Genomic DNA, 15,250 nt, shown 5'->3' with positions numbered 1-15,250 from the left:
ACCGGGGCCCGAGCGGGGCCGGCACGGGGAGCTGGGACGCGGCGGCACTGGGAACGGAGCTGGGAGAGGGGACGCGGCGGGGAGGCACCGGGGCCCGAGCGAGGCCGGCACCGGGGGCGGGGCGGAGGGGGCGGAGTCACGCCAGGCCCCGCCCCCCCCCCGGGGCCGAGCGCCACGCGGCCCGGGCCCTGGCGGCGCCGGGGCCCTCCGCGCTCTCCCCGGGCTGCCCGTAGCGCTGCCTGCGCGCAGGGCGGCCCCGCCGCCGGCCAAGGAGCGACCCGGCCGGTCCCACCGGCTCTGCCGCCCCGCCCGGGCCCGCCGCTGCCCTCCATGAGCGGCCTTGCCCCGCGGCGGGCCGGGCCGAGCGGCGCGGCGGGCCGGGCGGTGCCGCGGGCAGCCCGGGGGCAGCCGGCCCGGGCGGGGGGCGGCGGAGCGGGACGGGAGCGCGGCGCGGTACGGGGGGCTCGTCTGGGCCCGCGGCTCTGGGCACGGTCCGGCGGGGCGGGGGGTCCGCGGGGGCTCCGAGCGCCGGCCTGGAGGGGACTGGGCTCTGTGAGGGCATCTGGGTTCAAGTCTGTACGGGAGGGGGCTCTATAGGGGTCTCTGGGCTCGACCTTATAGGGGAGGGGGCTCTATAGGGGTCTCTGGGCTCGAGCCTATAGGGGAGGGGGCTCTATAGGGGTCTCTGGGCTCGAGCCTATAGGGAAGGGGGCTCTGTAAGGGACTCTGGGTTCGAGCCTGTACGGGAGGGGGTTCTATAGGGGACTCTGGGCTTGACCCTATAGGTGAGAGTGCTCTGTAGGGGATTTTAGGCTCAAGCCTATAGGGGAGGGGGCTCTAGGCGTGATGCTGTAAGGGAAGGGACTCTGTAGGGGTCTCTGGGCTCAAGTCTATAAGGGATTCGGGGCTCGACCTTATAGGGGAGGGGGCTCTACAGGGGACTCTGGGCTTGACCCTACAGAGGAGGGAACTCCGTAGGGGACTCAGAGCTCAAGTCCATAGGGGAAGGGGTCTCTGGGCTCGAGCCTATAGGGGAGGGGGCTCTAGGCTCAGCTCTATAGGTGAGGGGACTCTAGAGGTCTCTGCGCTCAAGCCTCTATGGGAGGGGGCTCTGTAGGGGATTCTGGGGTCGACCTTATAGGGGAGGGGGTTCTATAGGGGACTCCGGGCTGAAGTCTATAGGGGAGGGGGCTCTGGGCTCAAGCCTATAGGGCAGGGTCCCTGTGGTGCCCAGGGGCACAGACGGGCCCTGCAGAGGGGGGGGGCTTCGGGAAGGGGAGTGCCGTGGACAGAGCCCTGCAGGCAGTGGGGCTGTGTGGGGGACAGGGGCGCTGGGGGGGCCCTGCCGGGTGTGGGCCTCGGGGGAGCCGGGAGGGGGTGGGGGCTGCGGGCTGGAGCTGCCTGTGCCCGCAGGTGACGCAGCAGCGGAGCCGTGAGGATGAGGGGCCGGATCCCGCCCGCGCTCTGCCTGGCCGTGGCCCTGGCTGCGCTGCTGCCCGCCGCCTGCGCCCGCCGGAGCCAGGACCTGCACTGCGGAGGTGTGGGGGGCTGGGGCAGGGCAGCGGGGCTGGGGCAGGACAGGATGGGACAGTGCGGGCCTGGGGCGGCTGGTGGGACCCCCTTGTCCTGTGGTGGCTGCTGCCTGTCTGCGTTCACCCTGCTCGGATGGGCAAACACTCCCGAAGGGCCCTGGGGACCTGCTCCCCACAGACACGCCGTCTCCGTTGGCCAGCAGCACCAGTTACACCGGTTCCTCCCAGCGGCTTTGGGTAGCCGCAGGTGTGTCAGTACCAGGGGCTGAGGCAGATGGATGCTGTTAGCTCCGGGCCGCTGACGCCTGCGTCCACTGCAGCGTGTCGGGCACTGGTGGATGAGCTGGAGTGGGAGATCGCCCAGGTCGACCCCAGGAAAACCATCCAGATGGGCTCGTTCCGGATCAACCCTGACGGCAGCCAGTCGGTTGTGGAGGTGAGAAGTCTGCCAGTGGGACGGGCCCGCGGTGCCGGGTGAGCGGGTGAAGGCTGCGGTGGAGTGGGGGCAGCGGCCGCGTGTCAAAGGCCAGGGGAGACGAGAGGGCTCAGAGCCGCATCGGGTGGATGGGCCCCAATTCCCGTTCCTCAGCTGCTCATCTCCAGCGCGGCCCCAGAGCATCCATGGGGATGTCTGACCCTTTCTCGGTGCTCCCCAGCTCCCGGGGAAAGGTGCTGGTCCAGTGTTCCCATTCCGCTGTCACGCTCGAAGGCCTGACCCCGCTGTTCCCTCGCTCCTGCCACAGGTGCCCTACGCCCGGTCGGAGGCACATCTGACAGAGCTGCTGGAGCGGGTGTGCGAGAAGATGAAGGAATATGGGGAAAAAGTGGATCCATCCACGCACCGGAAGAGCTACGTCCGGGTGATCTCCCACGACGGGACCAAGATGGACCTCTCCGGGGTCAAAATCGATGGAGACGTGGCTTCCAGCCTGAAGTTTGCGGTGTGTGCAGGGCCTGGGTTCTCATGGCGTCTGTTGAGGCTCGGCAGAGGTTTTGGGTGGTGGGACCTGCTGTGTTGGGCAGCCGTGGCCCTTCTAGGGCTGAGCTGGTCCCACCGGCAGCTCCCAGCTGCTTCCCCTTGTCCTTCCTGGGGCTGGAGGGAAGGAACCTGCTCCCGGGCTGGGGGGGGGGCCTGGCTCTGGGCTCCCCCGGGTGCTGGTGGTGCTGGCTGATCCCCCAGTGGCTCCCCTTGCAGTGTGAGAGCATTGCCGAGGAGTACGAGGACGAACTCATAGAATTCCTCTCCCACGAGGCCGACAACGTCAAGGACCGGCTCTGCAGCAAGCGGACGGGTGAGCTGGGCTGGGGGGTCCTGGGGAGGGGTATCTCCTGCTGCCCTGGGGGTTCACAGCTGCTCCATCGGTGCTGGAAGAGGAGGAGCTGCTGGCCCAGAGTTGGGGGGATGCTGAGGAGCTGCGGGTGCTCCCCGATGTCCCTTAGCCCCGCGCCAGGGTGCAGCTCCCTGGGCTTGCCCAGCTGCATGTGGCTTTTTTTGGCTGTGCTGCCTGGGGCCGAGCCAGGGCAGCTGCCGTCAGTGCCGGCTGCTCCGGCACAGGGCTCCTGGCTCCTGGCACAGCCAATGGCCGGGCGCCCGCCCTGCGGCATCTCCCTTCCCACAGGGCTATTTCCAGCTCACAAATACCCGGGGTCAGGGCACGGCGCGACCTTTGTGCTTTTCTATTAATGAACGTGGCCACGTAACCTGCGCTGCAGGGTGGGTCCCTTCTGTACCAGGCTCACGCCTTGGGGGAAACGCTCCTTCCCCAGGGAGGGTCTTGGGGGTCTGCCCCTGGGGCTCGGCCGGTACCTCCTGCCTGCCCCAGGCTGGTGGGGGTCTGCCGAGCGGCTGTGGCTGCTGGGCCTGGGGAAACACCGGGCCAGCAGCTCTGTCCCAGCCGCCGCGTTTCTCATTAACTGCAGAACAAAGTGAGGGGGAAGCGCAGGTGTCCCCTGGGCGCGGGGGTCACGGCGTGCCTGGCCCCGGTGCACTGCACGTGGCTCATCCCTACGCTGCAGTGGCCAGGGATGAGGGGGAAGGGATGGGTCCCCCGGGGCTCAGCCTCATGCTGAGTGTGTTGCTCTTTGTCACTGCAGACCTGTGTGACCACGCGCTCCACATCCCGCACGATGAGCTGTGACGCAGACAACCCTGGCTGCCTCCAGAGGACGGTGCCGACCTGCCCCGGCGGCCTTGTGCGACCAGGATGGTGCCAGGCTCCGTCCAGACGTCCCCTACCTCTCGGTTCACCTCGTCCCCACCGGAACCAGCAGACGTGCTGGGACAGACCGTGGCTCAGCAGCCGGCCTGGTGCTCTTGTCCTATTTATTCACTGTCCGTCCGCTGCAGCTGCGGTGCCGGGGGCACCGGGACACCGGGGGCACCGGGACACCGGGGGCACCGGGACACCGGCCTCGCTTCCCCACAGGGTAGCCACCGGAGCCGGGGCCGGGCCCTCGCTCCTGCTGGGACGATGCAGCGGGCAGGCTGCCAGCCAGGGGACACGGCAGGGGACACCGGGGCTCAGCTGCCCCCACCAGGGTGGGGTGCTCAGGCATCTGGGGCCGGTTGTGGGACCCCCCCCCCCTCGCTGCAGGCAATAAAGGGGCTGTGCGGCAGCTGTGCCGCGGGCCCACCCGAGGGCAGGTCTCGCTCCTGTGTGTGTGGGGCCAGGCACAGGGACAGTGGCACATGGAGATGCCGGTGGCAGCCCCCTCCCCCCACCCTGTGTCCCGGCAACATCTCTGGTGCCACCAGCTCCCTCGTGTGTGGCCTGGCCGGCATCCCCCGGCCCTGGCTCAGCCTCGGGGTGGGCGAGTGTCCTCTGGCAGCCCCCAGTCAGCTGTGTCACCTGGCCCCGGTGGCAGCCACCACGGGGGCACCGTGGGGGTCCTGTCCCCAAGGGTGCTGCCCAGCCCCCACACCACGGCTGTGCCTGGCCCCTGGCACCACCACCCTAGGGCCACCGGGGCAATGCCCCGGGGTCAGCGGGGACGGTCACCCGCGGCCGTACCCCGCCCCCTGACGTCACCACCACAGGGTGACCTCCGGCCCCAGCGGCTGAGTGTGAGATGACGTCATGGGACCCCGGTGACCTCATAGCACATGGCCGAGTGCCGGTGATGTCACGGGGCTGGGCCGGCATCACAGCCGAGTGACACCAAAGCACCGAAGCCGCTCGGGTGGGTGACGCGGCGGCATGACGTCACGCACTGCGGCCGGTGACGTCACGTCAGGGGGCGTGGCCCCCCGCCTCACCCCACCCCACCCCACGATCAGGCGAACGCGGCGGCCACCTATAGCCTGGCCCCCTCTGCCCCGCTGCCTCATTTGCCTAGGGCCGCCCCGCGTCGCACGGCGCAGCCAATCGGAAGCGAGTCGGCCCCGATGGGGCGGGCAAGGGCGGGGCTATGCTAATAACCAGCTCGGCGCCGCGCCCCGCCCCGCCCGCTGCGCTGAGGACCCCCGGCCGCCGCCGCCGCCGCCGCCGCTCGCTCCGGCCCCGCTCCCGCCCGGCCCGGCCCCGCGCCCGCTCCCGCTCCCAGCCCTGCTCCGTCCCGGCCCCGGTGCCGCCATGACGCTCCTCGCCGCCGGCAGCCGAGCGGCCGCGCGCCTCCGCGGGCCCAAGGTGAGGGCGCCCGCCCCGGCCCCGCCGCGCCTTAAAGGGGCGACGCGTCGGGGGGGGGGGAGGGGGGGAGGGGGAGGGGGGGCGGCTCTTAAAGTGGCGACGCGGCGGGGCGCTGCCTTAAAGGGGCCGCACGGCTGGGGGAGCCCGGGGGGCGCGGGGCCGCGCGCCCGCAGCGGCAGCACGTGGTGGGCACCGGCACCGGCGTCGCCTCCGCCGGCAGCAACCGGAACGGGCGGCGGGTCGAGGGGCGGCCCCGCCGCTGCTGTGTCCGACCCCGGGGGGCGGCCCGGCTGGGCCCCTGGCCCTTTTGGCGGACTGGGGCAGGGGGGCTCTGCTCTGGCTGCAGCCGCTATCCGGGGGTCGCACCCCCACCGCAGCCCCTCGCTGGGGGCTCCCGGCCCCCGCCGCCCATTGTGGGGCTGTGCTGCAGCGCCGGGCCCGGGGGGGGCCACGCCAGCCCCGGGGGCTCCCACCTGGCAGTACCGGCAAGGAGGGGGCGAGGGTCCCCCGCCACCCCCACACCACATCCACCCCGACCATCCCCAGCCAGCCGGTGCCGTAGAGGGCAAAGGGTCACAGCGAGGGGACCCCCATCCAGCCCTGGGGCTGGGGGAGTGGGGATACCGGGGGGCGGGGGCCAAGCACCGGTGCAGGGCTGGGGTGGCCCTGGTCCCGTCCCCCCCCGTTTGCCTTGGCCGCGACCCCGGCGTTTCGTAACAGCCGCTGCAGCATCTCTATCGACCGGGCGTTATTTTGGGCGTCGGGGCCTGGCCGGGCGTGTTGTGCTGCCCCACTTGGCCCTGCTCGCCCGGGGGGGCCACGTCCCCCCCAGCCGGGGCTACCCCCGACCCTGCCCAGCTGCCACCTTCCTCTTCCTCCCCACGGCCTCAGCTGCGGTGGCTGCTCCTCCGCCGAGCCATGGCCGGTGCTGCCGGTGAGCCCCTGCACCCCCAGACCCGGGGCGAGGGGCGGGGGGGGGGTCCGCAGCGGCTGGGGCAGCCCCAGCCCCGGCAGCCGGCGCCCGGTGTCACCGCCAACACGTGTGACCTTGAGCCAGCGGCGCCTCTGTGACAGGCCCGGCCCAGCCGGGACGAGCAGTGCGGGTGACACTGGGGGGTGGCGGGGACCCCCCCGCCGACGGTGGCAGCCGCCACCTTGACCTTGGTCTTCCCGCTGCCGCCTCCATTGTTCCTGCCGGCATTTTCCATCCCCCTCCGCTGCCGCCTGTTGCGGGGGGACGTGGCACAGTTGTCCGGAGCGGGCGGTGGGCTCCAGCCACGCTCGGGGTCTCAGGATCCCCTTGGCTGGGCTGGGGGCTCTCGGGGTGCTGGGCTGGCCAGGCTCGAGGCTCACTGTGGTGCTGCGCCCCCCCTCCCCCCCCCCCCCCCCCCCCCCCCCCCCCCCCCGCGTCCCTTCTGGCAGCCAGTGGAAAAAGCGAGTCATGTTCTGCAGGCGCTGCCGCAGCTCCGCACCAGGGGGTGGCCACGGGGCTGGTGTGGATACAGCCCCCCCCCGGGCACCGCAGTGGCCCCGGCACTGGGCAGGTGTCGCAGTGACCCTGGCACCAGGAGGTGTCGCAGTGACCCCGGCACTGGGTAGGGGTCCCATGGTCACCTTTGCCCACCCGTGGTGCCCCTTCGGGTGCTTTGAGTGGGTTTGGGCGCAGGCGAGCCCCGTGTCCCCAGGGTGCTGCCAGGGCCAGTGGGCAGGGACAGGGGATGCTGCCAGCCTCGGGCTTCCCGGCCGCACCAGGGTGTTCCCACTGGCCGGAGTCCCCGTGGGCTGCCACACGTGGGCAAGGAACAAAGATCGGCTTCCCCAGGGCAGGAAAACCGCAGCGGTGCCGGCCTGGCAGGGCGCTGCTGGCAGCACCACTCGCTCGTGCGGCCACTTCCGCGCTCTGCGGAGCAGGAAGCAAAACGCAGCCGCCTTGGCCACCGCTGGCTCTGTGCGGCGCGGCCGTTGGCTCTGCGGTGGGGCCGTGGCCGGTGTTGGGCGTGATGTGAATGAGTGTGATGCAGCACGGCAGCCCTGTGCTGCCCAGCCCGGCTGAACCTGCCTGGCGCTGATCTCTGGCACGCGTGGGCGAGGGAAGCCGCCGCAGCTGCCGAGCGCAGCGTTCGTGTGAGATGGGATCTTCCTGGAGTCACGAGGCAGCTCCAGCCGCAGGAGCTGTGCCACGCTTTGGGGGAGCTGGGGGTGCTCCAGGGCTGGGGGTGCTCCAGGGCTGGGGACTGCTTCTATGGGTACCCCTCCCTAAAGATGGGGCCGCTGGGGCGCACGGTGGGGCTCTCCCCAGGTAACACCGAGTCTGTGTGTCTGCTCTTCCACAGAATGCACTGTGTGTCCTCTTTGCCGCCCGCCATGCCCCAGCGCCGCCACGGTAAGAGGAGCCCCCGCTGCCGTTACCCCTCTCCGGTGGTGGGGGCACGTGCTTGGCCCTGCCGCAGGTGCCAGGGCTCACCGCCCCCTCCCCTCTTCCCAGAACCTGAAAGATGTCCTTGCCAGCATGATCCCCAAGGAGCAGGCGAAAATCAAGAGCTTCAGGCAGCAGCACGGCAGCACGGCCATCGGGCAGATCACGGTGGACATGGTGAGCGGGGCGACGCTGTGGTCAGGCCACGCCGGGGCTGCCGGCAGTGCCACAGCCGGTAACCGCCTCCCCCGCCCTTCTGCAGGTGTACGGCGGGATGAGGGGCATGAAGGGGCTCATATACGAGACCTCGGTTCTGGATCCCGATGAGGTAGGGCCTGATCCTGCCCTGCTCAGGCACCTGCCCGGCGTGGGTGATGCCACGGCAGCTGATGCTTGTGCCGGGCTCTTTAGGGCATCCGCTTCCGCGGGTACAGCATCCCCGAGTGCCAGAAGCTGCTGCCCAAAGCTGCGGGGGGAGAGGAACCGCTGCCCGAGGGGCTCTTCTGGCTGCTGGTGACGGGAGACGTGCCCACCCAGGAGCAGGTAACACGCCGGGGCTCTGGTGGAGGTGGGGGGGTGTGCTGCCGGTCCCCTGCCCCGCGGCTCAGCCCCCATGCCCCCCCCGCAGGTGAGCTGGCTGTCCCGCGAGTGGGCCCGGCGTGCAGCGCTGCCCTCGCACGTGGTGACCATGCTGGACAACTTCCCCACCAACCTGCACCCCATGTCCCAGCTGAGCGCCGCCATCACCGCGCTCAACAGCGAGAGCAAGTTTGCGCGTGCCTACGCTGAGGGCATCCACCGTGTCAAATACTGGGAGGTACTGGGGGGGAAGGGGCGCGGTGCCGGGGGGGGTGCTCAGCCATCCCAACTCGGAGCGTGAGCCTGGGTGTGGGTGCAGGTTTGGGTCTGGGGGGTCAAAGGCTTGTGGCCCCCCGGGGAGAGCAGCCGCGCTGTCTTACCCAGTCTGTCCCAGTTTGTCTACGAGGACGCCATGGACCTGATCGCCAAGCTGCCTTGCGTTGCCGCAAAGATCTACCGCAACTTGTACCGCGAGGGCAGCAGCATCGGGGCCATCGACCCCAACCTCGACTGGTCCCACAACTTTACCAACATGCTGGGCTACACCGACCCCCAGTTCATTGAGCTGATGCGGCTCTACCTCACCATCCACAGGTACGGGGCCGGGAGGAGCAGCCGGAGCAGGTGGGAGCTCAGCACCACTCCCAGCCCCGCGGCCAAGGATGGGACCGGGTCCCGGGACATGCCCGGGCTGCTCTGGGGGCGTCACCGGGAACGCGGCGTGGGGCCACGGGCAGCCCTGGGGTAGGGCTGGGAACATCGTGGCCCCCCGGGGGGTGTCCCCCGTGGCTGTGGGGGCCCTCGGCGGGGGTGGGGGAGGCCTGACGCCCTGCTCCTTGCCCCTGCAGTGACCACGAGGGGGGAAACGTGAGCGCGCACACCAGCCACCTGGTCGGCAGTGCCCTCTCCGACCCGTACCTCGCCTTTGCTGCCGCCATGAATGGGCTGGCTGGGCCCCTGCACGGCCTCGCCAACCAGGTGGGCACCTTGGCGCGGCCGTCTGTCTGTCTGTCTGCCTGTCCGCGTGCCACTGCCCTCACCCCCTGCTCGGCTTGCCGTGCCCGCAGGAGGTGCTGCTCTGGCTGACCAACCTGCAGAAGGAGCTGGGCCAGGAGGTGTCGGATGAGAAGCTGCGGGAATTCATCTGGAACACGCTTAACTCCGGCAGGGTGAGTCTGGCCCTGCCTGGGGGGGGGGGACTGCGGCGGGGGGAGGGGGCGTGCCGGCAGCAGGCTCTGACCCCCCCTGATTCTCGCAGGTGGTGCCAGGGTATGGGCACGCGGTGCTGCGGAAGACGGACCCCCGCTACACCTGCCAGCGGGAGTTCGCCCTCAAGCACCTGCCCAAGGACCCCATGTTCAAGCTGGTGGCTCAGCTCTACAAGATCGTCCCCAACGTGCTGCTGGAGCAGGGCAAGGCCAAGAACCCCTGGCCCAACGTGGACGCCCACAGTGGGGTGCTGCTGCAGGTGAGCCCGGGGGTCCCCGTCCCAGCCCCGCTCCCCAGGGGGGGGTGCAGAGGGCTCCGGGGTGCCCCCTCCTGCCAGGCTGCCCTGCCCTAACGCCCCCCCCCCCCCCCTCCCTGCAGTACTATGGGATGAAGGAGATGAACTACTACACGGTGCTCTTCGGGGTCTCGCGGGCCCTGGGCGTCCTCTCGCAGCTGATCTGGAGCCGGGCGCTGGGCTTCCCCCTGGAGAGACCCAAGTCCATGAGCACAAAGGGCCTCATGCAGCTCGTGGGCTACAAATCTGGGTAAAGAAGGGATGGGGAGGGAGCCGTGGCTGGCTGCTCCCCAGGGAACGCTGCGCTGCTGCGCCGGGCCCCGGACGGACTCGGCACTGAACCCCCCTCGGGCACCGGCCGTGGGTCTCCTGTGGTGCGAGCGGAGCCCCCCCCCCCCCGCTCCTCTCCCTCCCTGCTGCCCTGGGAGAGGGCAGAGGCAGCCCCGGGGGGGGCGTCCTGCCCCGCGCCCCTGCTCCCTGCCCGCTGTCCCCTCCCCGGAGCTCCCTCTGCTCCCAGCAAAATGGGGAGGGGGGGGTGGGGTGGTCCTGCGCCCCCACCCCGTGCCAGCAGCACCACGCACACTGGGAGCCCCCCGGCTCCCCCGCTGCTGGGCTTGGGGGGGGGGGGTGGGGTGCCACCAGTGAGGCTGTGGGGGCACAAATCCCCCCGCCCTCCACCACAGCCCCCCACCCCGAGAGGGGTTCAGTCCAGACTCGTGTCCAGGCTCCCCCCCCCCACGGGGCAGCAGGTGAAGAATGAATGTCTCAGCCCCCCCCCCCCACCCCGAGCAGGGAATTGATACACTCCTCCCCAGCCCGCACCCCCGTGTTTGTGTGAACCCCCCCGTGTCCGATGCCCCCGGCAGCTGGAGCTGGGCCCCCCCCCCAGTGCCCAGCCCCGGCCCCTCGCAGGCATCGGGCACTTCTGTACAAACAACGACAAAATGCAAAATAAATGTTTTTATTAACAAACCAGAGCCTCCCTCCCTCCCTCCCAGCAGGTGCAGGACTTTCACCCCCGGGCTCAGCTTTGCTCCGGTAGGATTTAGGGTGGGGGGCAGGCGACTGTGCCCACCACCCCACCTGGGGGGCTGCCCTGAGGCCCCCGGTCCTGCTCTTGTCTCTGCCGGGGCTGACACGGTGGTGCTTGGCCCCTCGGGACCCCGGCCGCACCAGGCTCAGTGGCTTCTACAGGAGCCAGCCTGGTTTGGGGTCTGGGGGGGTCTCGGTGTGCAGCCCCACCCCAGCTCCCCCCTCCCGTGGGTGCTGAATGAGGACCAGGAGGCGGCTCACCCTTGGAAAATGCTCTTTATTGGCCCGTAAAAGCCCTTTCCTCGGGCAGCAAGGCCAGGGTGCCCTTGGCAATGGTGATGGAACGGTGCGGGGGGACCCTGGGGTGGGGGGACTGGCAGCCCAGGGAGCCCCTGCCCCCCCCACAGGTGGCTTTTTGGGCTGGGGGAGCCAGAGGCCTCTACGTCCCCCCACCAAAGGCAGGGAAAGGCAAGCTGGAACCAGAACGCTGGGGGGTGGCGGGGGGGCTGTGGGCCGGGGCCGTCCTGGTCCCTGCGGCGCCGGCGCCTTGGCCTGCAGTGGGTCTGCAAGGGGCTGGGGGGTGGCGGGGAGGGGGGGGCAGCACAAGCTGCCCCATCCCCACCCTGTGCGTGTGACTTGTGCAAACTGTGCGACGTCGGGTCTGGCGGCAGAGCGGGCGCTGCCGGGGGTCCCTCAGCTCCAGTGTCTGGGCAAGGGGTCAGCGGCTGCTGCCCCTACGCCCTTCTCCTTCCCTTTTGTTCCTGGAAGAGCTGGGGGAGCAGGGGGCACTGGCAGCTGCCCCCCCCACCCCTGCCCTGGCCGCTCACTGCCTGCCCCTCTTGCGTTCCCAGGCAGGATCGGGCCAGGCTCCCCCCCCAGCGAACACCCACCTTCCTCGGCGGGGCCAGGCATGGCTGGCCCAGGAGCTGCCCCGCCACCGGGACCCTCTGGCCTTGCCGAGGAATTAAAAGGAACAGAACGGGGGAGAGGAAAAAAAAAAAAAGAAAAAAAGAGCTCCCAAGAACTAAAATGAAACTTAAAACCAGTATCAGCTACAAAACCAGGGAGTCCAGCGCTGGGACGCAGCTCCCGCAGCGTCGTGGTGGGGCTGGGGGCTCACGGCAGCCCCCGCGCTCACAGGAGCATTGCTTCTCGCCCCTAGGGCCGGGAGGGAAGTTGAGGCAACGGCAGCAGAGATGCACTCAAATAAATACTCAGGAGGGTGGGCGCAGGGTGGGAAGCCCCGTGGCCCTGGCACAGTCTGCGGTGGCCGGGCTGCCCTCACGTCTGGTGGACCTCGTGGAACATGAGCTCCCGGGGGATGCGGGTCTCGGGACCGAAGTTCTTGGCTGCCCGGCGCTCGAAGGCTGCCACCATCTGCTTGACCACCTCGTCGAAGAAGACGGTGGCCAGCTGGGAGTGCAGCAGGGAGCGAAACTCAAAGGAGATCTGGGGAGGAGAGCGGCTGGCCTGAGGATGGCAGCGCGTGGGCAGGTCTCCGCAGCAGGGGCCGTCTCCCCCATCCTCCCCAGGCGCTTCGCACCCGCCCGGAGCTGGGTCTTACCGAGAAATCCACGGTGCTGGTGCGGGGATAGCCGGGGATGCCGGGGCTGAAGCGCCAGTTCGTCTCCAGGTGGTTGAAGAGGCGCCCATCCGTGCAGACAGCCTGGGGAGGGGGAGCAGCCGGTCAGGGGGGCCTGAGGAGCTGGCCAGGATGGTTTCCCACCGCGCCGGAGCCACACTCACCTTGACGAGGTGGGGGCGGACAAGGGTGACGATAGAGGTGTAGCGCTCCACCACGGGCGGGAAGCCCACCTCCAGCTGCGCCTTGACATGACCCGTGCGCTTGGAGACCACCACTGACTTCTTGCACCAAGGCACGAAGTTCTTGTAGTCCTCCACGTTGGCGACCACATCGTACATCTCCTGCATGGAGTACCTGGGGGCAGAGCGGACGCTGCAGCCGGGGCTGTGGGGGCCCTCGCCGCCCGGCTGGACGGGGAAGCCGCCACACCTACCCGATGATGCGCCGCTCCGAGTATTCCTTCCGCTTGTTGGTGAGGTTGAGGAAGGACCGGCTGGGTTGGGCCCGGGGCCCCCCACTCAGTGCTGCTCGCTGGCCGGCCAAGCCGGCTGAGCCGGAGGCCGCACAGGGCCGTGTGCCTGCGCAGGAGATGGGCGTTAGCGGAGGAACCGGGACCGTTAGCGGAGGAACTGGGACCGTGCCGGGCAGCGGAGCTGCCAGCGAGCCTCTGGGCCAAGTGGGGCAACCCCCCTGCCCAGGACGGCCACGATGTTGGGCCCCTTCCAGACCTGCCCACGTGCCTCCCGGGATGGGACTCGGCCCCCGGGGGCGCGAGGGGGGATCAGGGCCGAAGCAGGCGCCCACCGCCACTCCCAGCCCTCCCGCCTGGGCCGGTGGGAAGAGGCCGGGGAAGTCCGAGTGCTTGTCCCAGGGCTGCTGCCAAGGCTGTTGTTGCGCAAGAGGAGGAAGGCCGGGGAAACCTGACCTCAGGGACACCTAATCCAGACCAGCAGTGCGGGGACAACTGCCCGTTACCCCCCGCTGCCGCTCCCCAGCCCCGCACTGGGCTCCGGTGGCAGCACAGAGCCCTGCTCAGCCCAGGGACCTTCTCCCTCCTCCGTGTCCTGCCCCAGCCCCATCTCATTCCTCAGGTGTGGCGCAGACGGTGCCCTTGCTGCCGGTGGGAAGGGACAATGGTGGCCACCTCCTCGAGGAGAAGCCAAGCCCCAAAGGCACAGTAGGGTCCTGGGTGGCGTGTCACCCAGCCCTGGAGCTGCGGCGATGGCAGCGGGGTCCTGCCATGCCGTGGCCATCAGCTCCTCAATTATTATCAGCTCCCTCATAATGGCTTAATTGCACCAGGCCAAGCCCCGGCAGCCAGTCCTCACCAAGAAGCGGGAAGATAACGATGGTGGCTGTAGCCCTGACCACACCAGGGCCAGTGGGGCTCTGGGCTAGGGCTGGCCCCACCAGGATCCCTCCGGTGACAGCCATCACTGGCAGCACTTGGTGCCCACGGGACAGCGCGGGTATTTTTAGATGCGCCTGCACGCAGGTCACAGCAGCTCTCCTCCAGGGCGGGTGGCCGAGGGAGAAAGGTCCCGCTGCTTCTCCCAGGAGAAGGGGACGTTCCTGTGCCAAGACTAGTCACCCGGGGCGCTTGGCAGCCCCCAAGCTCCCAGAATAGCCAGGCAGCGCAGCGAGCTGGTCGGTACGTTTGAGTGGCGCCAGCCCAGGTCACAGCCCTTGGCTGCACCGAGCCAGGGGTCCCCCAGCGCACCGGGACCCCGCTGACAGCCCCCCCGAGGCCATCGGCCCCCTCCTCGCTCGCACCGCAGCTTGGTGCCGTACACGTGCCGCAGCGGGTCTCAGTGGAGCTGGCTCCTCAACCAGCGCCACGGCACGATGCTGCAGCTGCTTCCACACCGCGGGCCTGTCCGGCGGTGTGGCTGGTGGCCCGACGCTCACGAGAGCCGCCCTGTCCCCAGGCGGCCGGTGCCAGCCCCGAGCTGGCAGAGCCCCAGCGGCACTGGCGGCGTGGCCGGGCGCAGAGGTCAGCGCGGTTGGGGACACGGCGGGGTGGCCTCAGGTCTCCTGGGCTGGCCAAAGCGTGACACTGACGTCGCTCCTGACCCACGAGGGAAGCGCTGGCACCTGCCCGGCCCTCGCGGCCCGGGGGGTGGCCCTGGCCCCCATGCGGGGGTTGCCCCAAGGTCAGGCCGCAGCCCCGGGGCTCCTCGGGGCTGTGTGTCCCCCAGCTCCAGCCCGGGGCCGGTGGCCACCGGCACAGCAGTGCCGCCGGGGCCACAACCCACCGTGGCCACGGGCCCCCCTGTCCTGGGTCCCCCCCCGTCCCCCCACGACCCCCTGCCCCGGGCAGCCCCTTGGAGGGCACAAGGCCGGGCCCACGGGCCGCTCGCCCCGCGGGGGCCGCCCCCAAGCCTCGCCCGGGTCCCCCCGGCCCCGATCGCCCCTCGGGGCCCGCCCTGCGCCGGCGACCCTGTCCCGGGCCCCTGCCGGAGCCCCCGGGCCTTGTATGACGCCCAGCCCAGCCCCGCGCCGTGCTCCGGGCACGGGCTCCGGCCCCGCTACCCACTGCGGGCCCCCCGGCCCGCTGCCGCCGACCGGGCCCCGCGGCCCTGCCCGGTACCGGTGTCGGCGCCCGGTGCCGCCCCGTGAGGTCGCCGGCGCTCACCTGCCGGGCGGGGCCGCCGCGGCCCGCAGCCGCTGCCGCGCTCCGAGCTGGAAGGCGCCGCGGAGCCGCCGGGCCGCCATGACCGGGGCCGGGACGCGGCTCCGCTGCCCTCACACCGGCGCCGCCGCCGCCGCCGTGACCTCTCACCCCCCCCGCGACGTCACCGCGTCGCCATGGCGCCCGCCCGCGTCACGGCCCGGGGGCGGGGCGAGGCGCCTCCCGCGCGGGGCACGACGGGAGCTGTAGTCCGCGTCGCGCGGGGCACGACGGGAAGTGTAGTCCCATTCCGCGGCGCTGCGGCCTCCCCGGGCCCCAGCGGCCTCCCCGGGCCGCTGCCCAAC

The 15,250-nt window shown here is 70.7% G+C and overlaps 3 protein-coding genes across 4 annotated transcripts; 2 read left to right on the top strand and 1 right to left on the bottom strand.

The window, feature by feature from the left end:
* The first annotated feature begins 229 nt into the window (after window positions 1-229).
* Window positions 230-4,171, top strand: CNPY2 (canopy FGF signaling regulator 2). 2 transcript variants are annotated; one of them, XM_056322036.1, is made up of 6 exons: window positions 230-453; window positions 1,414-1,538; window positions 1,853-1,968; window positions 2,276-2,473; window positions 2,728-2,824; window positions 3,627-4,171. In XM_056322036.1, the coding sequence occupies exons 2-6, from the start codon at window positions 1,439-1,441 to the stop codon at window positions 3,668-3,670; spliced, it is 555 nt and encodes a 184-aa protein (XP_056178011.1). In that variant the 5' UTR covers window positions 230-453; window positions 1,414-1,438; the 3' UTR covers window positions 3,671-4,171. The 2 variants fall into 2 exon arrangements, with proteins under 2 accessions (XP_056178011.1, XP_056178012.1); XM_056322037.1 differs by lacking the exon at window positions 230-453 and adding an exon at window positions 469-491.
* Window positions 4,172-4,714: 543 nt separating this feature from the next.
* On the top strand, window positions 4,715-10,634 carry CS (citrate synthase). Its single transcript, XM_056322035.1, is given in 12 exon segments — window positions 4,715-5,158; window positions 7,492-7,525; window positions 7,528-7,541; window positions 7,644-7,751; window positions 7,837-7,902; window positions 7,986-8,117; window positions 8,203-8,391; window positions 8,548-8,747; window positions 9,002-9,131; window positions 9,221-9,322; window positions 9,412-9,621; window positions 9,741-10,634. Coding segments are annotated over 12 exon segments (1,785 nt in total). The 5' UTR covers window positions 4,715-4,729; the 3' UTR covers window positions 9,912-10,634.
* COQ10A (coenzyme Q10A) lies at window positions 10,603-15,060 on the bottom strand (the record flags this gene model as incomplete). Its single annotated transcript, XM_056322586.1, has 5 exons — window positions 10,603-12,138; window positions 12,254-12,355; window positions 12,436-12,628; window positions 12,708-12,852; window positions 14,910-15,060. Coding segments are annotated over 5 exons (759 nt in total), but the record flags the coding sequence as incomplete, so codon positions are not given.
* Between the last annotated feature and the right edge of the window lie 190 nt (window positions 15,061-15,250).

Source organism: Falco biarmicus, chromosome 19 (assembly GCF_023638135.1).
Source record: "Falco biarmicus isolate bFalBia1 chromosome 19, bFalBia1.pri, whole genome shotgun sequence".
Classification (NCBI taxonomy): domain Eukaryota; kingdom Metazoa; phylum Chordata; class Aves; order Falconiformes; family Falconidae; genus Falco; species Falco biarmicus.
This window is presented reverse-complemented; position numbering and strand designations above follow the sequence as displayed.

Bases quoted from the DNA above. Each gene is read 5' to 3' on its own strand.
- CNPY2 (XM_056322036.1), top strand. From the start codon at position 1,439: ATGAGGGGCCGGATCCCGCCCGCGCTCTGCCTGGCCGTGGCCCTGGCT. The intron at 1,969-2,275 runs GTGAGAAGTCTG...CTCCTGCCACAG, and splicing joins GCAGCCAGTCGGTTGTGGAG to GTGCCCTACGCCCGGTCGGA. The intron at 2,825-3,626 runs GTGAGCTGGGCT...TTGTCACTGCAG, and splicing joins GCTCTGCAGCAAGCGGACGG to ACCTGTGTGACCACGCGCTC.